This window comes from Artemia sp. Qi Xiang Cuo, chromosome 1 (genome assembly GCF_049724085.1).
Source record: "Artemia sp. Qi Xiang Cuo chromosome 1, ASM4972408v1, whole genome shotgun sequence".
Taxonomy (NCBI): domain Eukaryota; kingdom Metazoa; phylum Arthropoda; class Branchiopoda; order Anostraca; family Artemiidae; genus Artemia; species Artemia sp. Qi Xiang Cuo.
Window position 1 is genome coordinate 30,428,684 of NC_142794.1, and position 27,072 is coordinate 30,455,755.

Sequence of the window (27,072 nt, forward strand, 5' to 3'; positions counted from 1 at the left end):
ATTATGTGCCAGTTGAGGTAAAGAAACACCAGAACCTCTTGAAAGCAATAAGGGGCAAATTCCCAGTTGTGCTATAGCTAGCGTCTCATATGCAGAACTGTATGTTTTTGGAACTTCGTTTTGTTTATGTTTGTTTTAGAAACGCCTTATTTCAATTTTTCTGTATGTGAATTAAAGCTAAATAGTGATTTGAGACTCATGCTAATTCCAATAATAAGGTAATATTACTTCTAATCCTCATCAAATATGCAATTGTCCTTCGTGCTAATTGCATGATTTTTTAATTCGAACTTTTACAAATTTTTAATTTTTAGAGCAAATGTTTAAGTGATTAAAACAGACAGTTAGCCAATGATTTTTTTAATGAAACAATAAATAAATGAAACCCGAAATGACCAGAAATTACGAAAAATGACTGAGTTAAGCTAAAAACGAGCAAAAATTAGCGTGAGTAGTGCTGAAAAACCCCCACGCCTTATGAAGACCAGAACATAATTTGTACATTACTGAAAACAAAATAGATTTTTTTTACTTTTATTTTACTTTAATAAATAAAAAATTCTTGAAAATTTAATGAACAAATATAAGTGTATATATATATATATATATATATATATATATATATATATATATATATATATATATATATATATATATATATATATATATATATATATATATATATATATATATATATATATATATATATATATATATATATATATATATATATAACCAAAATTATGTTTTGGTTTTGAGAAGGCATGGGGTCATCAACGCATATTTCCTCACAGAGTGTACGTGATGCTATGAAACACGTGTTGTTCGTGGAGATGGGTCGGACTAACTTTACTGATTCAGAAGTAGTCGGTATTCAGTGGTTTAGTGTTGGATCTAATAATGATCAAAGACCAGATAAAGTTGTCCCTGTTCTCGTGCAGTTTCAATCTAAAGAGATAGCCCGTCATGTTTTTAAAGCAAAAAAGAAACTTAGTGGCACAGGACGAAACGTGATCTTTAACGGAGATAAGTATGGAAATCGTAGTGTCTGGTCTGATCGAGTCCGCATTTTTGTGCGTGAAATTGATACTGCCCCGAACCGGCACATCTGTTCGATTTACGATCTTATATAGTGCGTGTTTTTGTATTTTTTTTTAATGTTTATTACTGTTTTTTTCTGTTCTTCTTTTTTTTCTGTGATTGGAGGGGTTTTCTACGGTAACCGACATGCAACGCGTGTTTATATTTTGGTAAAAATTTTGTCTCACGGATTTCTAATTGTCTCTTTACCGGTATTACAGTATTTGATTAAAATTGTGTTGCATTTCGGTAAGTGGAAAATGCCTTTTATTGTAAGATTTCTGTTATTTTTCTTCAGATGTCTGTCGGTAATATGAATAAAATTATTCCAGCTCCCGACTGGAACTTCTACAGAGTAAACCGTTTCGTATTGAGAATCTTCTTTTTGGTACCTATAGCCAGTGATCTAACTGGCCACGTCTTTGGTCCGCTTCGCCAAAGTAAATACTTGTATTCAGCTGCTAGTGATTTTGATATTCGTAGTATGTCAGGGATTAAAGTGGCTCAGTGGAACTGTCATGTATCCTCTAACCACCATGATGTTAATAATTTTCTTGAAATGTTTAAAGGTAATATTTATATTCTTGGGATTTGTGAATCTTTTTTTACTCGGGAAAACTTTCTCTCGTCACGTTTTTTTCCAGGGTATCAAATTGTTGGCAAATCAAGGACAGTAATGAGGGGAGGAGGTTTGGCGTTTCTTGTGAAGAATGGTATTAATTTTACTGTTCTGAATAATTTTTGTTATTGGAATGAAGGTAGGCTGGAAATATTATCTATTGAAGCCCAGATTGATAAAAGAAAGATTTTGATATCTTCGATTTATCGGCCACCTAGAGCTACTCATGATGATTTTTTTTTGGAATTTTGAGCAGTTTATGACTAATGTGCTTCGACGAAATCGCGAGTGTGTTTTTATTGGTGATTTCATCTTCGATCTGCTGAAACTCACCGACCCTAATTTTTATTTTTTGAACTTGATTCTTTGTCATGGCTACTACCCAACTGTTACTATTCTGACAAGGATTACAGAAGATTCGGCAACTTTAATTGATAATATATTTGTTTCGTCCGACCTCATTGCGCAATGCCATTCAGACGTGTTCCATCCAGGTTCGGATCATCTCCCATCAGTTTGTACGATCAGATCAATCTCAAAGCCTAAAATAGCTAAAGAGAAATATCTCTCACGGGAGATGAAGGCCGAAAATATGAAGAAGTTCAAGGATAAAGTGAGTGTGCTGTCTTGGCAAGAAGTGACGGATATTAATGATGATCCGTTGCGAGCATTTGATAAATTTATGGATATTCATGGTCCAATCTATGATAGGTGCTGTCCTGTTCTTGAGATCCAGAAAAGAAAGAGAACCCCCCGTAAGCCATGATTACCGATGAAATGACTGACCTAATGCACGTGAGTGATGACCTGTTTAAGGCGTACCTGAATTGTGGGTCTGGTAGTAGTTGGGAAGCATTTCGTAAGGTTCGAAATAAAGTAAATTCCCTTCGCAGAACTGCAATGAAACAGTTTTATTTTGATAAGTTTGAACAACAAAAAGGTGATATGCAAGGTACGTGGCAAACTATAAAGAATGTGCTCGGTACTGGCAAATCTTCAGCTTTCCCAGAAAAAGTGGAAATTAACGGTCATAGTGTCCATAATGAGAAGGATATTATAAATGAATTTTGTAAATATTTCAATAGAAATGGTAGTGATATTTCTAGCGAGGCAGGAAAGAATAGTGACCAGTTTTCGGAACAGGAATTCCTTGACAACCGAGGCGAATCCCAGTCCTTTAGTTTTGTTGAGTGTAATCTGAATGAAGTAAGTAAGGCTGTCAAGTCAATAAAATCAAACTCTGCTGAAATGGATGGACTTAACCTTAAGGCGTTTAAAGTTGTAAGTGCTTACCTCCTACCGGTTCTCCTATATCTAGTGAACCTATCAATGAGAAAAGGTAACTTTCCAAGTGCGTTAAAACAAGCTAAAGTGATTGTACTTCACAAAGGAGGTGACAAGAATGAGTTGTCAAATTATAGAACAAAATACATATTTTACCTTAATTTTTTAAGATTTTTGAAAAAGTTATTTATTCCCAAGTTTATTCTTATTTAGATTCTTTTGGATTTGTTAGTGATAGTCAATTCGGTTTCAGAGAGCGTCACTCAACGTTGCACGCAATGCATCACCTTTTAGATAATTTGAATAATGGATTTGAAAGAAATTTAGTTCCTTTATCGGTATTTATTGATTTGAAGAAAGCATTGGATACAGTTAATTTTAATATACTTTTGAAGCGGTTAAAAAGTCTTGGAATTAAAAATAGTGCTCTAAGTTGGTTGGAATCTTATCTTCTCGGTCGGTCTATAAGTGTTGTGCACATAGACATTGTCAGTGAATTGATACCTGTTACTTTTGGTGTGCCGCAGGGTTCTTTTTTGGGACCTCTCTTTTCCCTAGTTTACGTAGATACATTGCTACTTCATTTGCTGATGATACAGCTATAACTGCTTTTGCAAAGCATGTTCAAGAAGATGTTGAAAAAGCTAACCATGCACTTCAGTGTCTCCACGTATTTGTGAGTGTGAGTTGCCTCGCTCTTAATGCAAAGAGAACCAGTTACATGATTTTTAGCAGAGCTGGGACTCATTCCCCACTGGAACCGGTAGTTGTATATGCCACTGAGGTTATTCAACAAGTATATGACCTCCGTTACTTGGGTTTTCATATCGACTGCAATCTCAGATTGAAAAAAACATAGTGAGATAGTATCAGCTAAAGCTACCAGAAGACTCGGGATACTGAGAAAACTGAAGAATACCTTTCCTCTGTCAACCCTCAAGCTCATTTACAGCTCTATTGTAGACCCTTATATTGGGTACGGATGCTCGGTATGGGCCAGTAATTTCATCGGCAACTATAAAAGGATACAAATTGTTCAGAATAAAGGAATCAAATTACTCGGAGACATGTGCCATTGTGAAAGCACTGCCCAATCTTACAAAAAATTTGGCATTCTGAATGTTGGGCTGCAGCGTGATTATCAGTTATCAGTGATTGTCTATCAGTGTCTGAATATGTAATCTCCTGTGTACTTTTGGAAAGTATTTTTCCGCAATTCTCTCTACCATGAATATTCTACACGAAATGTTGACCATTTGGTCAGTGAGATCCGCCATTCAGCAAGGACAAGTTTTTCTTTACGGAACATAGGTGTTTTGGTATGGAATGGTCTCCCGGATGGTATTAGAGCGGCCGATAACTTAGTTTCATTTAAGAAAAGTTAAAGAATTTTTTTGTTGAAAAAGGAGGATAATTTTTGGAGTTTGGGGGAGGAAGAGGGGAGGGGGAGGAAAGGGGGGGGGAGAGGAAGAGGGAAGTGGGGGAGGATGGTTAGAGTGTGACAATGTAAATTATTTTTTTTACCTTTTTTTTCCTTACTTTTTTTTTGAAAAAATAAAAATTTATTAGTAATTATTATTGTTTTTATTTCTTTTTGATTAAAGGGTGGTTAGAAGATACAGCCACCAACACGATTTTTTTTAATCTTATAGTGGTTGTCTAGTTATTTCTGATGTTTGTTGAATGTTTTTTTTTGTAAAGTAAAAATGTCTCTGTCTATGTCTATGTCTTATGAATCAGAAAAAATGGCTTTAAAATGAGCTACTAGTCAAGAAGGTGTGGTTTACTCCCTAAAAATAATATCTGACCCCTTAGAATCTCCTATGCTCTGAAGTAATTGTGTAAAAGTATTTTTAATAGTCCTTTAGGTTATAGGAGACAAAATTTGGCAACACTGTAATCAAATTAAAAGATTGGGCAATCAGCAAAGGGTGCTTTTTTTAAAATTTGGCAACACTGAACACAGGGAATTGGCAAGGGTGATGGGCGATGGCTGAAGGTCTATTACTTCAGGCTGGTTCAGATGCAACGCTATAACGTTGCCTATGCTAAAGAGCCATAAGGCTTCAATGATTAATTTATTACAATTTTTCAGAATCATCTTATATGAAAGAAGTTGTCTCAAAAGCTTTGGAGGGGGCTCATTCGATTGCAAATTAAAAGTCCTGGTGCCTTTTTAAGTGTCAACATTGATCAGAGGGCAACCAGTCTCTCCTCTCTCTTTCTTCCCCAAATACATCCGATCAAAATTTTGACATAGCCATTTTGTTCAATATAAGCCAAATGCCAAAAAACAACACCCTCGTGATTAACAAGACCCCCCCCCCAGAGTCCTGGCGAAGGGATGTAAGTTTTGCGATTTGGCCTTTGCAAAATATAACGTTCTTATGGAAGGGATAGTTGCATAAACCTTAAAGAAGCTCATTCGATTGTACATTGAAAGTTCTAGTTCAGTTTTTTGGAATCAAAAGTAATCTGAGGGCAACATCTGATTACATTAACCACCATTTGTTCCCCAAATGTATCAGTTAAAAATTTTGAGATAGACATTTTATTAAAGACAGGCCTAAGGTTAAATAACTATGCCAGTAGTAACCATATACTCAGTCCTGGAGATATTACATAATGCGGGCAAACACGGTATATTTTAGAACTAGATATTCAGGGAAGCGATTCTATAAAGCAGCCAGACAGGTTTCTGAGTCAACACCCATTTCTGGATCATAAGATTCTATATAGAAGTTACAAAAACAGATTTAACTGCCAGACAAATTTCTGAGGTTAACAGCCAAGCATGTAATAGATTCATAGTTAGATTTAGTGATTGCATACATTATTAGAGATATCAAAAAGTTAAATCATTTGCATAAAGCTAACTCAATTTGCCAAAAGGTATTCCATTTGCGTAACTCTGCTCTGAATGATCTTAATTGGAGATAGAAAAATAGGGATGATACAGAACTCGATAATATTCTTATTTTTAATTGGATTGTATGAAAGTGGTAAAAAGAATTAAAACTACGTACCAGTTAAAGCAAGTCTGAAGGGGTGGTAGCTCTTACGTAATTTAATACAAAAATTTGGAATAACATCATTGATATTAATCTATGGAAACGGTTAGCGATGACAAAAATATTTTGTGACTTGACTTAGATTTACTTCTTGGCTGTGTTCTTTATAGTACACAAATTCCAATCGAGGTGTGTTGCCAATATAAAATATATTTTAGCATTGGAGTATGTTAAAAATTTGAAACTAATAGAGACGTAGGTGCCAAGATGACCTTGTGACTTGACCTAGCTTTACTTCTCGGGTGTGTCCTGTATAATACACAAGTACCATTTGAGCAGCGTTGTCAATATAAAATATGCTTTAGCATTGGAGAATGCAAAAAAGTTGAAACTATTAGAGTTGTAGGAGCCAAGAAAAGATCAAGTGAGTTGACTTAGCTCTCACTTTTTGGCTGTGGTCGCTATAATAGACAAGTACATGATGTGGGATGTGGATGATATAAATTATGCTTTAGCATGGGAATATGCTAAAATGTTGAAACTAATAGAGTCACTGATGTCAAAAAAAGATCATGTGACTTGACTTAGCTCTCCCTTCTTGGCTGTCCCTATATAAGATAAGTACATAATGTGGAATGTGGGCGATATAAAAGATTCTTGAGGATTGGAGTATGCTAAAAAGTTGAAACTAATAAAGTTGTAGATGTTAAGAAAAGAATTTTAATAAACAAATTCAGAAAAATCATTAGAAATCCTTAGAGATCAACTGGTAAGATGATTATGGGTTTGAACCATCAAGGACCACAACCACCAATAGCCGTAACCATCAAGGACCCCAACCTCCAAGGGTCCTCTCTCCCCAACTTCCAAGAGGCCCCCTCAGTCCAGCTTTTTGGGCCCTTCCCCCATTTTTATACTTTTTTTTTTAAGTTTATTATTTTTTGAACTTAAAAAAATTACTTCACATGGTCAATAAATGACTTAAAAAATAAAAAATTCACATTTAATATTTTCCAAATTCAAAATGAGAATGATATAGAAATATTAGTCGTGACTTTTACAATTAGAAAAATAAAGTTTGTAGTAGCACTTTTTTTACTGAGTTTTTTTGGACTTAGAAAATTATTCAACTTATTTTTACGTATCTTAAAATGACATGAAATATGCTTGCAGATGTACCAATGGTACGCTATGGATAGTTATCCGCACTATGCAAGTATAACAGTGGTACTCTATGGTTACTTATTGAGACTACCTAGTTTATTATGTGTATTGAATCAGTAATTTTCGTACATTGGAAGGATAACCACCGATATCATATTTAAAAAAAGGTGGGTATGAATTTTTCAACGAAAGTTTGTGCACACGTAAAATCATCGTTGCTTTGAATGCTGACACATTGATGGAAAATAATGCAGAGGTGAATATTATTAAAACTATTGATCATATAGTCAGTGAACCCATTAATACCAAAGATGAAACGCATATTGAACCTGTAGATAACACCTCAGAAAAATTGTGTATGACTCAAAATGGATTAATGATTATTCTACTGATTATGAACTAAGAGAAGACAATAACAGTACCAAGAGGGAACATGGTGAACTATCTTATGGAACAGATTAAAAATGTCCAAAGTAGTTCAATTTTATTAATAATGTATAATAATATATTTTGTATATTAATACTCTACTTGTCATTATTTAATTATAAATATATTATGCATTACCTTGTTATGTGTTCATTATTGTTAGAGTAAGCTAACATATCAAACGTTTAGAATTTCTATAAGTAACGGAATGTATTAATTCTTTATCAACATCTTTTATCAGATAGGTCAGGATAAAATTTATAAAATCTTAGTATCAGAGTAAATAAATTCTTTATCGACATCCGTTGCCGGATGTGTCAGGTAACGTTATAAAACCTAAGTGTCCGAGTGATTAAATTCTGTATCATCATCTTTTGTCAGAAACATGGGAAAACACTGATAAAGTATAAGTAGCAGAGTGAATAAATTTTTTCTATCAACATCTTTGTCCGATATACAGGACAAAATAGACAAAATCTAAGTATCAGATTGAATGAATTCTTTATCCACATCTTTTTCGGAAACGTTGGATAACATTGTAAAAATTAAAGTATTAGAGTGAATAAATTCTTTATCAACTTCTATTTCTAATACATCTGATAACATTTACAAAACCTAAGTATCAGCGTGAATAAATTCTTTATCATCGTCTTTTGTCAGATATGCTTGATAAAATTTAGAAAATCTAAGTATCAGAGTGAATATATTCTTTATCAATGTCTTTTGACCGATACGTTTGATAACACCAACCAAATCTAAGTATCATAGTGAATAAACTCTTTATCAACTTCTTTTGTCGGATACATCAGATAAAATTTACAAAATCTAGGTATCAGAGTGAATACACTTTTTATCGTAGTCCTTTGTCAGATATGTTTGATAAAATTGAGAAAATATAAGTATCAGAGTGAATAAATTCCTTATCAACATCTTTTGTCGGATAGGTCGGGATAAAATTGATAAAATCTAATTATCAGAGCGAATAGATTCTTTATCAACATCCTTTGCCGAATATGTCGGTTAACATTATCAAAACCTAAGTATCATAGTGATTAAATTCTGTATCAACATCTATTGTCAGATATATAGGATAACATTGACAAAATCTAAGTGTCAGAGTAAATAAATTTTTTCTATCAACATCTTTGTCAGATACATTAAATAAAATTGACAAACTCTAAGAATCAGATTCGATAAATTCGTTATCAACATCTTTTTTTCGGATAGTCGTATAACATTGTCAAAATCTAAGTATCAGAGTGAATAAATTCTTTATCATCGTCTTTTGTCAGATATGCTTGATAAAATTGAGAAAATCTAAGTTTAAGAGAGAACAAAGTATTTATCAATTTATCTTGACAGATACTTCTGATAACACTGCCCAAATATAAGCATCATAGTGAATAAATTCTTTATCAACTTTTTTTTGTCGGATACATCACATGATATTCACAAAATCTATGTATCACAGTGAATAAATTCTTTATCATCGTCCTTTTTCAGATATGCTCTAAAAAAATTCAGAAAAATCTAAGTATCAGAGTGTATTAATTCTTTGTCAATGTCTTTTGACTGATGCGTTTGATAACACTGACAAAATTGAAGTATCAGACTAATAAAATTTTTAATTAACGTTCTTTATCGCTATCATTTGTCGGATACGTCGGATAACATTGACAAAATCTATGTATGAGAATGAATAAACTATTTATCAACATCTTTTGTCGGATAGGTCGGCATAAAATTGATAAAATCTAAGTATCAGAGCGAATTGACTCTTTATCAACATCCTTTGCCGGATCTCGGTAAGGATTATCAAGAACTAAGTCTCATAGTGATTAAATTCCATATCAACATCTATTTTCTGATATATAGGAAAATATCGACAAAATCTAAGTATTAGAGAGAATAAATGTTTTCTATCAATATCTCTGACAGAAACTTCGGATAAAATTGACAAAATCGTACTATCAGATTGAATAAATTCTTTATCAACATATTTTGTTGGATATGTCAGATAACATTGTCAAAATCTAATTATCAGAATGAATAAATTCTTTTATCAACTTCCTTTGTTGGTTACATTAGATAACATCCACGAAATCAATGTATCAGAGTAAATAAATTCATTATTATCGTCTTTTGTCAGATATTCTTGATAAAATTGAGAAAATCTAAGCATCAGAGTGAACAAGTTCTTTATCAATGTCCTTTGACGGATAAGTTTGATAGCATTGAAAAAATCTAAATATCAGGGCAAATGCATTCCTTATGAACATTCTTTATCAACATTATTTGTCGGATACGTCGGATAATATTGACAAATTCTATGTATTAGAATGAATAAATTCTTCATCCACATATTTTGTCGGATAGGTTAGGATAAAATTGATAAAATCTAAGTATCAGAGATTACATCCTAAGAATCTTTATCAATATCCTTTGCCGGATATGTCGGTTAACATTATAAAACCGATTTGTCAGAGTGATTAAATTCTGTTTCAACATCTATTGCCAGATACATAAGATAACATTGACAAAATCTAAGTGTCAGAGTGAATAAATTGTTTCTATCAACATTTTTTTCAGATACATCGGATAAAATTGACTAAATCTATTTATCAGATTGAATAAATTCTTTATCAAAATCATTGTTGGATACGTTGGATAACATTGTCAAAACCTTAGTATCAGAGTGAATAAATTCTTTGTCAACTTCTTTTGTCTGAAAAATTAGATAACATTTACAAAATCTAAGCATCAGAGTGAATAAATACTTTATCATCGTCTTTTGTCAGATATACTAGATAAAATAGAGAAAATCTAAGTATCAGAGTGTACAAATTCTTTATCAATGTGTTTTGACAGATACGTTTGATAACACTGACCAGATTTATGATCATAGTGAATAAATTCTTTATAAACTTCTTTTATCACATTCACAAAATCTAAGTATCAGAGTGAATAAATTTTTTATCATCATCCTCTGTCGGATATGCTTGATAAATTTGAGAAAATCTAAGTATCAGAATGAATAAACCCTTTATCAATGTCTTTAGACAGATACGTTTATAACACTGAAAAAATTCAATTATCGGAGTGAACAAATTCCTTATTAAAATTCTTTATCGATATTATTGTTTGGACGCTTGGATAGCATTGACAGAATCTATGTGTTTTAATTAATAAATTCTTTATCAACATCTTTTGTCCGATAGGTCGGGATAAAATTTATAAAATTTAAGTATCAGAGCGAATAGATTCTTTATCAACGTTCTTTGTCGGAAATGTCAGTTAATATTATCAGAACCTAAGTGTCATAGTGATTAAATTCTGTATCCACATCTATTGTCAGATACATGGAATAAAATTGACAAAATCTAAGTGTGAGAGCAAATAAATTTTTCTTATCAACATCTTTGTCAGATACATCGAAAAAAATTGAAAAACTCTAAGGATCAGATAGAATAAGTTTTTTATCAACATCTTTTGTCGAAAAAGTGTGATAACATTCTTTTTTCTCTTCTTTTGTTCAATTTCTTTTCATCAACTTCTTTTGTTGGATACATCGGATAACATTCACAAAATCCAAGCATCAGAGCAGACAAATTTGTTATCGTCGTCATTTGTCAGATAGGCTAGATAAAATTGAGAAGATCTAAGTATTAGAGTGATTAATTCTTTATTAATGTCTTTTGACAGATACGTTTAATAATATTGAGAAAACCTAAGTCTCAGAGTGAATAAATTCTTTATTAATATTTTTTTTTCGACATCATTTGTCGGATACGTCGGTTAACATTGCACAACATCTATGTATTAGAATGAATAAATTGTTTATCAACATCTTTCTTCGGATAAGTCGGATAAAATTGACAAAATATCAGCGTGAATAAATTCTTTATCAACATCCTATGCTGGATACGTCGGATAACATTATCAAAATCTAAGTATCATAGTAATTAAATTCTGTATCAACATCCTTTGTCGGATACATAAGATAACATTGAAAAAATCTAAGTTACAAAGTGAATAAATTGTTTATCAAGATCCTTTGATGGATACTTCGGATAACATTATCAAAATCTAAGTATCAGAGTGATTAAATTCTATATCAACATCCTTTTCTCGGATACATAGGATAACATTGACTAAATCTAAGTGTCAGAGTGAATAAATTTTTAATCAACATCTTTTGTCAGCTACATTGGATAAAATTGACATTTCTAAGCATCACAGTGAAAAAGTTCGATATCAACATCTTTATCAGATATATCAGATAAAATTCGTAAAATCTAAGTTTTATTAATTTTCACTTTATGCATCGTTGCGTTGAATTTAGGTTAGACTGGTTATAAATGGCAGCACACCCACTCAGACTCACAGTCATAATGAGAGAGACATGCGAAAAATTAGGTTAATTTAGGCTCAGTTAGAGTGGCGCACAACTCTAAGTGAAACTAAATTAACCTAACATTTTGCATGTTCTTCGACGTATCCAGAATAGGATGTTGATAAGGAATTTAATCACTCTGATACTTAGATTTTGTCAATGTTTAACCAACGTATCCAACAAAGTATGTCGATAAAGAATTTATTCAATCTGATGCTTAGATTTTATCAATTTCCTCCGATATACCTGACAAAAAAGATGGCGATAAAAATTATTCACTCTGATACTTAGATTTTGTCAATGTTATCCAATGTATCCGACAAAGAATGCTGATAAGAAATTTATTCAATCTTGCACTTAGTTTTTGTCAATTTTATCCGATGTATCTGACAAAAGATGTTGATAAATAATTTATTCACTCTGATACTTACAATTTGTCAATTTTATCCGATGCATCCAACAATGGATGTTGATAAAGAGTTTATTGATTCTAATAAATACATTTGGTCAATTTTAAACGACTCGTCCGACAACTGATGTTGACAAAGAATGTTAATAAAGTATGCATTCACTCTGATATTTATATTTTGTCAACGTTATCAAATGTATCCGTCAAATGACATTGATAAAGAATTTTTTCACTCTGATGCTTAAACTTTCTAAATTTTAACAAGCGTACCTGACAAAAGACGATGATAATGAATTTATTCACTCGAATACTTAGATTTTGTGAATGTTATCCGATATTACCGACAAAAGAAGCTGATAAAAGAATTTATTTACTCTGGGACTTAGATTTTTATAATGTTATCTGACGTATCCGACAAAGAATGATGATAAAGAATTTATGCGGTCTGATATTTAGATTTTCTCAATTTTATTCAATTTAAATGTCAGAGATGTTTATAGAAAACATTTATTCTCTCTAATACTTAGATTTTGTCGATGTTATCCTATGTATCCAAGAGTAGATTTTAATATAGAATTTAAGCACTCTTATACTAAGATTTTGATAATGTTAACCGATTTGTCCAGCAAAAGATGCTGATAAAGAATTTATTCACTAAGAAACTTAGATTTTCTCCATTTTATCCGACGTATACCAAAAAGGATGATGATAAAGAATTTATTCATTCTAATACATAGATTTTGTCAATGTTATTCGATGTATCCTACAAATGATATCGATAAAGAATGTTAATAAAGAATTTATTCACTCTGATAAATAGATTTTTCAACTTTATCAAGCATATCTGACAAAGGACAATGATAAAAAAATTTATTCAGGCTGATACTTACATTTTGTGAATGTTATCTGATGTAACTGACAAAAGAAGTTGATAAAGAATTTATTCCCCATGCTACTTAGATTTGGTTAGTGTTATCAAACGTATATTTCAAAAGACATTGATAAATAGTTCATTCACTCTGATATTGAAATTTTCTTGTTTATAACAAACATATCTGACAAAAGACGACGATCAAGAATTTTTTCATTCTGATGCTTAGATTTTGAAAATTTTATCCAACGTATCCAACAAAAGATGTTGATAAAGAGTTTATTCAATCTGAAAATAATTTTTTTTTATTTTATCCTATCTATCTGAAAAAGATGTTGATAGAACATTTTTTTCAATCTGATACTTAGATTTTGTCAATAATATCCTATGTATCTGACAATAAATGTTGATAAAGAATTTAATAACTCTAAGACTTAGGTTTTGCTAATATTTACCGAGATATCAAGCAAAGGATGTGGATAAAGAATCTTTTCGCTCTGATACTTTGATTTTATCAATTTTTTCCCGATCTATTCGACAAAAGTTGTTGATAAAGAATTTATTTATTCCAATACATAGATTTTTTCAATGTTATCCGACGTATCGGACAAATGATATCGATAAAGAATGTTAATAAAGAATTTGTTCGCTCTGAAACTAAAATTTTGTCAGTGTTATCAAACGTATCTGTCAAAAGAAATTGATAAAGGATTTATTCAATCTGATACTTAGATTTTCTCAATTTTATCAGAGGTAACCGACAAAGGATGATGATAAGGAATTTATTCATTCTAATACACAGATTTTGTGAATGTTATCTGATGTATCAGACAAAGGGGAGTTGCTAAAGAATTTATCCACTCTAATACATAGACTTTGACAATGTTATCCAATGTATCCGAGAAAGGATGTTGATAAAGAATTTATTCAATCTGAAATTTATATTTAGTCAATTTTATCCGATGTATCTGACAAACATGTTGATAGAAAAAATTTATTTACTCTGATACTTAGATTTTTTCAATGTTATCCCACGTGTATGACAATAGATGTATGCAAATTCCTTTTCTAACATCTCCGATGTTTTAATAGACATTCTAAACGTGTGATATTATAGCATACTCTAAAAATAATGAACAGATAACAATGTAATGCATAATATATTTTTAATAAAATAACACCATGTAGAATATTAATACAAAATATATTATGATACATTAATAATATCAATGATCAACTTTGGACATTATGAATCTGTTCCATAAAATAGTTCACTATGTTCTCTCTATATATTGCAGCTATTGTCTTCTCTTAGCTCGTAATCAGTAGAATAATCATTATTCCATTTTGAGGCATACACAATTTTTACTGGTGTGTCACCGACAGATTCAATATGCGTTTCGTCTATGGTATTATTTGGTTCATTAACTGTTTCATCAATGGTAGTAACGTTTTCTGGCACTGTCTTATTCATAAATTCATCTTTATATTCCTTATTGATATTTTCTACCAATGGCCTTTTAATTTTTCTGGCAATTTCACTGTGTATTACAAAATTGTTTTTACATAGGTAACAGCTTTGGCATGCAGACAAGATATGGTTTATAATATTAATAGAAGAGTAGGCCTTTCTTCTTTTGACCTTCCTTTGAATACTAATACCTGAAAGGTGACGATAGGATGTGTCAGTAGGTAATGTGTTACCTGCAACAGTAGCAAGGATTGTCCTCTATCATCAACGATTATTTTTATGTTGGCATTCTCTTTGAGTGCAATCGTCTCTAGGGATCTCCATCGCGCATATCCACCAACATAAGAGTTGAATTGTTTCGGTACTCCAAAGAAATTTAATTCCTTACTGTCATGACAATGCACGCATACGTTTCCGATAGTGCTACGACTTGTACTTATTTCATAGTTTAAATACTTCTCCTTGCCAGCATTAAATGCTACAATGACACTATCATGTGAACACATTTTCTTAAAATGCTCCATCTTCATTTTTTAAAAAAGTTACGACTTATGTGTTTATCGTTCCACTGCGTAACAAAATACTTATTTAATACATGCAATAAACTAGGTAGTGTCGATAAACCACCATAAAGTACCAGTGGGAAAGCCACATCGTGTCTCTGAGCAAGCTTAGAGTACAATTGTTAGAGCTATAAGCATATTTCATGTCATTTTAGGATACGTAAAAAAAGTTGAATAATTCTGAAGTCCAAAAAAATAAATTTAGTCCAATAAAGAAAAATTGCTACTACAAACAATATTTTTCTAATAGTAAAAGTCACGACTAACATTTCTATATCATTTTCATTTTGAATTTAGACAATATTAAATGTGATTTTTTTATGTTTTAGGTATGTTACATGTCATTCTAAGAGATATAAAGAAAAAGTTGAAAAAATGTAACATGTTAAAAAAATAATAAAAAAAAGTTAAAAAACTTAAAAAAACTTAAAAAAAAATTCCAAAAAAATGGGGGTAGAGGGGTCAAAAAGTTTGGTGGAGGGACCCCTTGGAGGTTGGAGGTATGGGACCTTTGGAGGTTGAGGTCCCTGGTGGTTAGGGTCATTGGTGCTTATGATCCATGATGCTTCAAACCTATTATCACCTCACTACTTGATTTGCAAGGATTTTTATGGATTGTTCTGAATTTCATTATTAAAATTCTTTTCTTGCCATCTACATCTGTCTTAGTATCAAATTTTTAGTATACTATAACGTTAGACTCTATTTTAAATTGACAACACTGTTCAAACGACATTTGTGTATTATACAGAACACATCGAAGAAGTAAAGCTAGGTCAAGTCACAAGACCATTTTATCATCGTTAACCATTTCCATAGATTGATGGTATTCCTAATTTATATAATAAATTAGCTATGAGTTAACAACCCCCTCGGGGTTACCTTAGCTGCTAATCAGTTTGACCCTTTTTTACCACCTTTATACGATCCAATTCGCAAATGTTATCTAGCTCTGTTTTTCCCTATTATTCAATTAATATCGTTCATACAGTCCAATTCACAAATACTATACCCTTTTTTGCAATTAGAGTTAGCCTTTAAGCAAAATGATTTAAAACTATATTGCAATCAATTCTAGACAAGATGTAAGATACCTTCAGCCTAGAACTTATTACTCTTTGACAATTTTTTACAGAAGGCGCAATAAACCTTTGAATACGTAATGTGACAATCAAAAGTTTTAGCTTAGAAAGCTGTGTCTAAACCAGTCTGTAAAGGCATATCATGCAATCACTCTTCGGATCAACAGGTGCAAGGGGCTACTCCTCTCTTTGAAAGGGTGTAGAGCATCAAGCAAATAGCACTGTGATTCCTAGGGCCTCTATAGAACGTCGTTCCTAGGGCCTCAAGCAAATAGCACAGTGATTCTTAGGGCCTGAAGCAAATCCATACGATACATTCTACTCCTAATTCCCAGAACTTTTAACTACGTTGAACAAAATGGATATCTCAAAATTTTGATTGCATGTGTTTGGAGAAATGGTGGGCGTAAGAGGGAGGTTAGTTGCCCTCCAATTACTTTCAACTATTAAAAAGGGCACTAGATGTTTCCATTTCCAATCGAGTAGGCCCTTTTTGAAGTTTTTAGAACAACGATTTCTGTAAAAAACCTTATATGCCCCCAGGGCATAACATACACCCCTTGCCCTGAGGGCTGTAGGAGGAGTGTCATCCTCAAAGACATAATTTCCGGACCTTTCAACTAAGTTGAAAAAAATATCGATCTTAAAATTTTGATTGGATGTGTTTGGGGAAATGGTGGGTGTGAGAGGGGGTCAGTTGCCCTCTAATCACTTTCAACTATTAAAAAGGCCACTAACCCTTTGAATTTATAATCGAATAAGCAACTTTTGAAGTTTCTACGAAAATACTTTCTATAAAAATTGGGGAAATGGTTGGCGTGAGAGGGGGGTTAGTTGCTCTCCAATCACTTTCGACTATTAAAAAAGGCACTTGCCATTTCAATTTCCAATCGAATGTACCCTTTTTGAAGTTTCTACGAAAAATGTTTCTATAAAAACCTTATATGCCCCTAGGGCATAACTTACAACCCTTGCACTGAGGGCTGTTGGGGGGGGGGGGGTTGTCATCCTAAAAGACCTAGTTTCCAGAACTTTCAACTCTGTTGAACAAAATGGCCATCCTAAAATTTTGATTAGATGTGTTTGGGGAAAAGGTGGGCGTGAGAGGTGGGTTAGTTGCCCTCTAATCACTTTCGACTATTAAATAGGGCACTAGTTCTTTGAATTTCCAATTGAATGAGCCCTTTTTGAAGTTTCTACGACAACGCTTTCTATAAAAACCTTATATGCCCCTGGGCATAACTTACAACCCTTTCCCTGAGGGCTGTGAGGGGGGGAGTAGCCTCCTCAAAAACATAATTTCTATTTGGAAATCAAGTACGCTGAACAAAATGGTTATCTCAAAATGTTTCTTGGATGTGTTTGGGGAAATGGTGGGCGTGAAAGGGGTGTTAGTTGCCTTCCAATCACTTTCGACTATTAAAAAGGCCACAAGCCATTCCAATTTCCAATCAAATGAGCCCTTTTCGAAGTTTCTACGACAACTCTTCGATACAAAGGGCCCTGGCCAAAACCGGAAAAAAATGAATAAATAATACATTGTGCCAACATCGTTCTTTACTTAGGCAGCGTTATTGCGCTACATATGATATGCCCATAACTTATGAACGTCTTCTTCATTTAATGGCAGCATAATGTCTTGAAGCTGCAATTGTTCGAGTTCAGTTTTTGGTTATTTACCACAAGGATAAGGTAACAAAAATGCCGAAGAACGTCTGCAACCTCTGGACTATTTTTTTTGGAGGGGGGGGGGCAGAGGGATATCTTAAAATTAAATTTGTTCTAGTTCCGTATTTTGCTATTTCCTGATTGTACCAGACAAAACAGTTTTTTTATGTGTCCACAGTCTCTGAACGATTTTTTTCATTTCTCGGCTGTGAAATATCTTGAAACTGAGCAAAATTGAATTTGTTCTAGTTCCGTATTTTGTTTTTTGCCGATTGTACCAGACAACACTTTTTTTTTATTTATGTCTACAATCTCTGAACGATTCTTCTCATTTCTCGGCTCTGAAATGTCTTGAAAGTTGAATCTGAACCTTTTCGAGTTCCGTATTTTGTTATTTGTATATGGTAACAACAGAACTTATCCCCAACAGAACATTATTAGAATTTAAATGCTAAAGGCTCTGCTACCTCTGGAGTTTTTTTTCGTTTTTTAGCGTGAATATCTTGAAACTTAATTTGTTTAAGTTTCGTATTTTGTTATTTGCCGAGGTACCATAAAAAATCTTTTTTTTTTCGTTTGATGTGTTTTCAATCTCCGAACAATTTTTTTCATTCTCGGCCGCGAAACTTCTTAAAATTGAACCTTTTCGAGTTTAGTGTTTTGTCATTGGTCTAACTGTTTTAACAAAGTTCGAGCTCTGTACTTTATTGTTTGCTAATGACACCAAACAGAAGTCTTCTTTATTTTACACCGAACTTGTTTTCAAATAAAAATAGTTTCCTAAGATACTAAAGGCATCATTGTTTGGCATGCCCACGACATCTGAACTTTTGTTTTATTTTTCGGCAGGAAAGTGTTTTGAAACTGAACTTTTTCGAGTTCCTTAGTTTTGTTATTTGTCTATGGTACCAATCGGAATTTTATTCCAAAAGGCCAAAAGAAATTCCTATGAGAAATTCTTCATAGTAAGATTTTTTTACTAATACCGAAATGTAGCTAGTAGTAACTCGTACCAATCAGAAATTTTCAAAGAATTTTTTCGGTAATCGGATAATTCTATGGAGATCTAACTGGCTTATATTAGTGCATGCTAAACCTTGGTATTGGTAGGATCTTTAGAGGTGTTTCTTTTTAACAGAGGAATGTCTTAAAATTGAATTTGTTCAAGTTCCACATTTTCTGGTTTGGCTTTCATACCAGACAAAAATCGTTAAAATCGACATAAATCAACTTCTGTTTAAATCACCAATGCAAAATGCTAATTGAAATACATCTAGAAAAATGGGAAAATATTACACCCATCTAGGAAAATGGGTGTAATACGAATGAATGATCAATATTACTGTTAACATGCGTCTTGTATGTTAAGCGAGGCGATATAACTTTGGAATCTACTGCTAAACCGACTAACTTTTTATCAATGGATTCCATAAATAAAAGGATTAATTCTCAAACACTAAGATACGGGTCACCTAAGTTATTGAAAAGTTTAAGAAGGAAGGAGGTAATGTTTGCGGTGCCTAATACATTAGTGCCATGTAACTCGATTTTTGATTATTCGAAATCTTAACCTCCAATTATTACTGTGGACAAGCCGACATTTCACAGGAGATGTACCGAGGAGTCTTAAGCAAGTTTATTGCTAAAATCGTTGAAAAATGACTGTCATACTTTGGCAATAGCTTCTTGTTAATGTGATATCTGAGACACTGGGAGTGGGATCTAATCGCATAAAGTAACACTAATGTATATTCTATACGGAATCTAGAACCTTTCGTAGGTTTTTTTTTACTTTCAGTTTCATTCAGTTTCAATATGGCATTTGCATGCAGTGTTCGCATTGGGTACTTTATTTACCCCTGGAAACCTGGAAACTCTCAATTTCTCACACTTTGTTTTAGGAAAAAACATTAAATCTATAGGGTCTGTGACCTACATCAGACCCGATAGACACTTTTAGAGTTCAAGTTTTACAGGCTCACTTGCAAATCTTGTCTTTAAAATACAAATTGACCGAAAATTACGTGTTACACATATAATTTTTTTTTTTTTTGGGGGGGGGGGGGAGGGTCCACAAAACTGGTGAATCATATGGAAATTTAGGAAATTATAAGGTAATGATAGTACAATATTGTGATTGGAGGAGGAAAGAGGGTACTATTATGAGGTCTTTTCTCCTTTCTGTATAAGTAGGCTACTTGATACGATACTTCTGGCTAATATAGTGAAGTATATTCATGCAATGTGTGGCTACTGAAATAGGTTTTTTAGTTTTTATTTCGCAGCAGGGATGCCAAAAGGGGCCATATATGAGCTTATTATCATGGGTCTTGCAAAGAAAAGGCCTAAAGTAAAAAAAAATTTGCAAAGGTCTTGGATACTTCTTACTGTTTGCAATGTTTTAAGTGGTGGCCAAAGACTTGTTACGGCCCCAAAATTCTTCTCAATGACCCTGCTTTCAAACATACTTACTACTCTGATAGCTGTTGCAAGAAACGGTTCAATCTCTTTCCTTTTGGCGGTTAATTCATCTTCCTCGGTAGCCACCTGTAAACATGCCTTAAGCCATTCAACTGCCCTATCATATAGTCCCTTGTTGAACGCATGCTTCCCGACGAATAGACAGTCACGAGCTGAAAAGAGAGACATTTGGACGAAAGTTATTTCAGTTAAACGTTGCGTAAGCCCTACTTTCCATTATTCTCCGCAATTCGTTGATCCTAGGACCAGGCCGAAGTAAGAAGGCAAACATTAGGAACTGTTTTGGCCAAAATATCAAGGCATAACCTTATGCTTTTTGCGCTTATACTCACATCTAAAAACTTTATTCTTGTAGAACTTTCTGCATCAGCATCAATGAGACAGCCAATCATGCGGTTTAAAGATAAAATAGAGGGAAAAGCTGAAGTGGAGAAATTCTAATTTAGAATTATTTTTAGTTCTTAATCTTCCGGTCTTAAGGTTCACAGATCCACCGAGAAAGATGAGAGAAGGGGGGTAATCCTCAGAGCTTATGTTTTGAAAGAGACAAGTGCAAGATTTGTGTATTTGAAAATTGTTATCGAAATGAGAAAAATCCCTCCGTATCCCAAACTCTTTGGGCTCAATATTACACTTCAGCTTGCTTATTAAGCTCCCATATGCCTTCCACTATTGATAAAAATCAAATTTGATTGTTTTGAAGACATAAACTTCATTTTGTACTCTTTTTCTTTTAGAACATTCTTCAGGAACTTTTACTTCGTTAGAGCTGTCTCTTCGTCAGATTTGTATTTTAGCAGTTGTGCATATAGCATATTTATCATATCAACACCCATTATAACGTTTAGTTAACGAATTTTCTGAGAAAGAAAAAAGTATATAATGATACAACTCCAGAATTCAACTTCATCAGCTGATTATTATCCTTTATGTTATATGCATGAATGGACTGATATCTGTATTATAGATGTTTTCGATAAAACACAAGTTCTTGCGAATAGAATTGAAGGGACACATTCAAAATTAAAACAAACATAAATTTCTATGAGTAAGGGGAGCAACCCTAAGCCCCTGGCTCTATCACACCTATTCGTAGGAAAGTTGTACCCCCAACTTGTTGTTTTTAAGCGGCACGTCCCCTCCCCTTTGCCTTAGAGAAGTGATCTGATACTTTTCTTCTGAGAACCAATTGAGCTATTTATAAACTTCACTCAAGGCTTATACTCCTTCTGAAACTTGTGAATTTTCAACAAGCCTAACGACGTTCTGAAGCCACACGTGCTATACATTACTTTCGACAAAAAAAAAAAAAAAAAAAAAAAAAAAAAAAAAAAAAAAAAAAACAGAAAAGAGGGAAAACAAGCGTAATTTTTAACCGATCTACAAAAAATAACAATAAAAAGATATTTTGGGAAAGACCTTCATCGAGCTGTCCTTGGGTGTCTAAGAAGTCAAGAGTAAAAAGGCATATAAAGCACTAACTAGCCTTTTATTTTGTTTTAAATTTGTTTTGGTATAGTTTACTTCAAAGGGTTAATATATTACTTCATAGAAACACTTTTTTCCTTCCCTAGTTTTGAGCTAAGGTATTCACTGCGCATGCATGTGCGTACTTGTTTGGACACCTTGTATTGGGAGACGGACGCCTATTTACTGATTCAGTCTGCAGAGAACTACCAGTATATCATAGTTAATTCTTCCTGAAGTTACATTCAGTTAAAACAGATCAAATATCTGTTAGAGGTGAATCACAGCTTAACTAAATTAAAAAAAAGTAATCCCAGTAAAATCAGATGGAAAAACACCTTTATACGTCATCAAAGGTCAGGAAAGTTATATAGAGTGTGTATAACAGGATCAGTACGAAAGGATACCAGACGCACAGCATAGAAAAACCACGGCACTACACGCCAGGCATTCAATCATCAATGGTGGTAGAAGAAAGCAGACCTAAGTAACCGGTTTTACTTGCTTCAATCACTTTAGGAAACCTTTGCTGATGATATGGAAGAAAGAGTGCAATTAGCTTGTCCAAAACCTATTATGTCTAAAGTCTGTTATAAATTAATGCGTTTATGAGTATATTTTGTGCAACATTGTTGCATTTAAATAATTGCTAAAATTAATATTTAGTTTAACATCATTTTTGGCAATAACTAGATACTACACATTATTGAAGAAGCATAGCTATCCCCCCTTGATATGTTAATTAGTTACATGGACAATTAAGGGTACAGTTTTTTTTTCTCTTTTAGAGCTTAAATTACCCAGCTCTTCCTCCTGCAAATATCTTGTTTTATTTCAACTATGGCATTTTAAAGGAAAAAAAATGAGTGAGTTAGAATGTGTGAGCGAGAGAGGAAAATAAAAAGGCAAAATTAGAGCGAGGGTGTGGGAGAGAGACGAAGGTAAGAGTGAAGACAGGAAGAAAAAAGTGGAAAAAAGAAAGAAGAGTAGCAGGTAGACCGAAAACGAAATAGAGAGAGAGAGAGAGAGGAAAAAAGGCAAAAAGAGAGCGAGCGAGAGGAAGAGAGAGTGAAGAGAGGGAGAAAGAAAGTGAAAAAAGAAAAAAGAGGGGCAGGTAGATCGAAAGTGAGGTTAAGAGAAAGAGAGAGGAAAATGCAGGAAGAGAGCAAGTGAGAGGGAGAGAGAAAGAGGAAACAGTGAAGAGAGGAAGAAATAAAGTGGAAAAAAGAAAGAAAGAGGCAGGTACACCAAAAGCGAGGTCGAGAGAGAGAGAGAGAGATAAAGAAAGAGGGAAAAAGGGAGAGAGGAAAAAGGACAAGAAGAGAGGAAGAAAAGTGAGTGAAGAGAGGGAGAAAAAAAGTGAAAAAAAGAAAGAAAAGAGACTAAAAGCGATGTCAAGAGAGAGAGAGAGAGAGAGAGAGAGAGAGAGAGATAGAGAGAGAGAGAGAGAGAGAGAGAGAGAGAGAGAGAGAGAGAGAGAGAGAGAGAGGAAAACAGGCAGGAAGAGAACGAGGGAGAGGGAGAGAGAAAGAAGAGAGAGTGAAGAGATGGAGACAGAAAGTAGAAAAAGAAAGAAGAGAGGCGGGTAAACCAAAAGCGAGGTGAGAGAGAGGAAAAAAATTGAGTAAATACCAATAAGTGGCTGTCCAGCATGATTTAGTTCCTTTCCAATGACTTGTATGTTGCCCCGGACAAATTCACTGACATTCAACCTGTAAGCACTTTGAAGAACAGCTATAGAATTAGCAGCTCCAGAAAGATCTGTTGTAGTTGGCAGAGCAGTAACATCCAGTGCAATTAATTTGATTCTTTCAATTACTATAATTTAAAGTTTAAACCTTATTTTCAGGTTTAAGCTCAAAAATTGAGATACAAATACTTGATGGAGTAAATAACACCAGATAATGATTTGATAGCAGTGTCAAGGGTACTAAAACACGAATCCAGAAAGATAAGTAGGAGCATAACCATGTAAAGGAGATGCCAAAAGACCAGCTCCCTCCCAACAATACTGAAGAAAAAACAATCTGATTTTATTTTGAACCAGGGACATACGCAAGAAGGGGGTTTGTACCTTTATAAATGTTTCTTCGCATTTTTCAGAAGATAATTTAAGAAGATGGTTCCAAATGTTGGTCAGTAGATAGTGAAAGGTGAAAATGACCCTCTAGTGAATTACTGACATGCCACTATTCCTAGGTAGAAATAACAGATATGGTTTACGTGATTAAAGTTTCAGTAACATTTTTCCTCAGCTTAAGCAGTTCTTTATCTCGGTAATTCAGTCATTTGATTTTACGTGTTCTAAACGAAAAAAAAGAAAACAGACTATACAACATAGTCCTTACCTTCGTTATTAAGCAAAAACTAAAGAAGGACTATACCAGAGTAGAATATAACTCAGATATATTTGTTGCGATATTTTAAATTATTAAAGGTTTACGTTATTGAAGTTTCAGTCACATTTTTCCTCAGCTTAAGCAGTTCTTTATCTCGGTAATTCAGTCATTTGATTTTACGTGTTCTAAGCGAAAAAAAAAGAAAACAGACTATACAACATATTCCTTACCTTCGTTATTAAGCAAAAACTAAAGAAGGACTATACCAGAGTAGAATATAACTCAGATATATTTGTTGCGATATTTTAAATTATAAAATATAAAAGTGAAGCTTTTGTCAAGGAGATGTATCAAAAATATCAAAATATCACCCATCATTAATGTTAAAGTTAGTGCTAGAACACAGTTGTTAGGTTAAGCAAAACTGTTTACATTTTAGTTCACAAATAATCGATTTAACCAAAAAATCTGCCTGTTTATGCCGTTTCATATACATTTACACTATGTAAAACTTAGACAAACTTAAATCTCTAGAACTAAACCTAGGACGAACTCAAGCGGTAAGAAATTTAGCCTGCACATAAATTAGTATTGCAAGTGAAATTTGGAGATTATGATTACACGGGAATGAAAATTAAAGTCAAAAATCAAAAGTAGGTTTTAAATGTAAAATGTTTTGTACTGTGTTCGATTGGAGGAGAGTCAACAAAAGAGGGTATTTTCAACCCCCGATTAAATATTTCAAACAAGCGAATCGTAATCTTGTTATGCTTTCCACCCTTTCCACTCTAAAAAATTTACCAATAATTGCCTTTTTTGTGCCATAATTTATTTTAATGTGGAGTTATTAAGATGAATTTACAAGAGGTACGTATATATAAGCTTCTAAATGAACCATTAAATCTCTCCATGATCTTGCCGTAGTCTATGGGAGATACCTATACCTATGGCAGAAAAAATAGAAATAAAGAAGAATATGCATACTAACCATACAAAAATGTGATTCTTGTAATTTTTCCAGAGGGGGAGGGGCTTAAAACCTTTGGCTTAGGGTTTTTGACGATTCAAATCGACAATAGATTTTCCTTGTTTTTCAAGGTGGAGGACTGTAATTATCCAGTTCAGGATTCCCGACACTGGAGATTTCAGTGGCGTGCTTTCTATTTAGTTCTGCCACTTTTTTTACGGGTTTCAAGCTAGCTTTCAAAATCTCAAAATTATTTCTAGCAGCAAACTTTAATTATTAAGTTAAATCTATCAGATACTCATCATTCCAGAACCTCCTTTAAGAAATTTTTCTTACTAGAAAGTATTGTTTCAAAATATGTTTTTGAACCTCCGGCTATTAGGGGGTCACGGTTTGCTGTTTTCTAGGTTACAGGTATAGCTGCAACCACAATTTAAAGAGTAGGCTAGAATAGCAGAAGATCAAGTATTTAGCTGCTGAGATCCAACGAACTTGCCAACAACGTATTGTTTTGGGGGATGTATTAGGATATTTTCTTTTGAGGTTTAATGAATATGCAAATTCAAGGGGACATTTCTTTAACAGTGATAATGATGAGCTGCTGCTAGGGATCCTTAAGTCAATCTCTTCTAGATACGTAGCAACAATTGGTTTAAAAGGCTTAGAAGCCCTTGTATAGGATGTTTTATTTGATTGTATCTATTCCATTTGTTTATGTACATGACTTTATATGCTTTAAAATGCACATGTATGCCAGAACAAATCGAACTGTTTACTGAGGTTTACTGTATGTATTTATTGTACATTAAAATAAAACCATACTATTAATTTTTTACACTTTATTTTTTATTTTTTTAGATCAAATCCACAAGGAAACACTATGAACAGTTTAAAAGCTATATTTTAACTCTCGCTAAAATTATGATAATGTGAGATGTGTCTTTTGGTTTTGGACACTATGGTCCATTGAAAAAAAAACTTTTAAGAGGTTTCTAGAATCACATGATTTCCATAAACAAAGCAGCCATACAATCTGCAGATTATTTTCGAATTAGGCCCGTTCGAATTAGTATAATAGTTTGTCGTAATTGGCGATTAACGATAATAATCATCCTTCATTTTCGGAAAAAGACGTGAATAAAGTTAATAGCGCTTATAATGGTAAATCAGAACAGCTTTATTTTATTTTTATTCATCTTGGTATTAAATTAATGCGTTTTTACAGGTTCGGAATGGCTATTGGTTGAGAAATTGGATGAGGTGTAACCTCTTTTAATCTTCTCGCATTTCGTATAAGGAAGAAAAGGAAGAAAATCTATTGATCCTTTTAATCCCAGGAATATCCTTGTGCTCCATTTAATCTCAGCAATTTTTGATTTTCAAATCTTGTAATTATAAAATAGGGAATTTTTAAATACATTTATTGTCAGTAGAGCGCAAATGTTGCCATGACTTTTAGAGAGTTTAGGGGGCGGAGTCCTTCTCGTGTTTGTGGCAAAAAAAACTTTTTAAGTTTGTCTAGTTAATTCATTTTAATTAGCATCTTCTATAAGGAAGAAAATCTATAATGAAGAAAAGAACGGCTTGGTCTCAACGCTATAAACCTTATAACATCAACAAAGATGGAGCTTATAACTCGGTTAACTTACTTCTGGACAAATTCCTTTCAGTAGTTGCATTCAAAAGAACTTTCATTACTTCACCATAGGATATAACCATTCGCCGAATAAGGTGAAAAGCGTTCACAGGATGACCAACGAATGTTTCATACGACAT

The 27,072-nt window shown here is 33.1% G+C and overlaps 1 protein-coding gene across 1 annotated transcript; it reads right to left on the reverse strand.

The window, feature by feature from the left end:
- Positions 1–3,912: 3,912 nt before the first annotated feature.
- On the reverse strand, positions 3,913–27,072 carry LOC148956200 (prolyl 4-hydroxylase subunit alpha-2-like). The gene is made up of 4 exons (XM_089089746.1): positions 26,946–27,072; positions 23,623–23,808; positions 20,511–20,675; positions 3,913–3,998 (listed from the first exon to the last, which is right to left on the reverse strand). Exons 1-4 carry the CDS (start codon positions 27,070–27,072, stop codon positions 3,913–3,915), a joined length of 564 nt encoding a protein of 187 aa, XP_088945872.1.

Bases quoted from the DNA above. Each gene is read 5' to 3' on its own strand.
- LOC148956200 (XM_089089746.1), bottom strand. From the start codon at position 27,072: ATGTCGTATGAAACATTCGTTGGTCATCCTGTGAACGCTTTTCACCTT. The intron at 20,676-23,622 runs GTATTTACTCAA...CTCTCTTTTCAG, and splicing joins TGCTGGACAGCCACTTATTG to CTCGTGACTGTCTATTCGTC. The intron at 3,999-20,510 runs GTATGTTTGAAA...ATCCTTTTATAG, and splicing joins AACAGCTATCAGAGTAGTAA to TTGCCGATGAAATTACTGGC.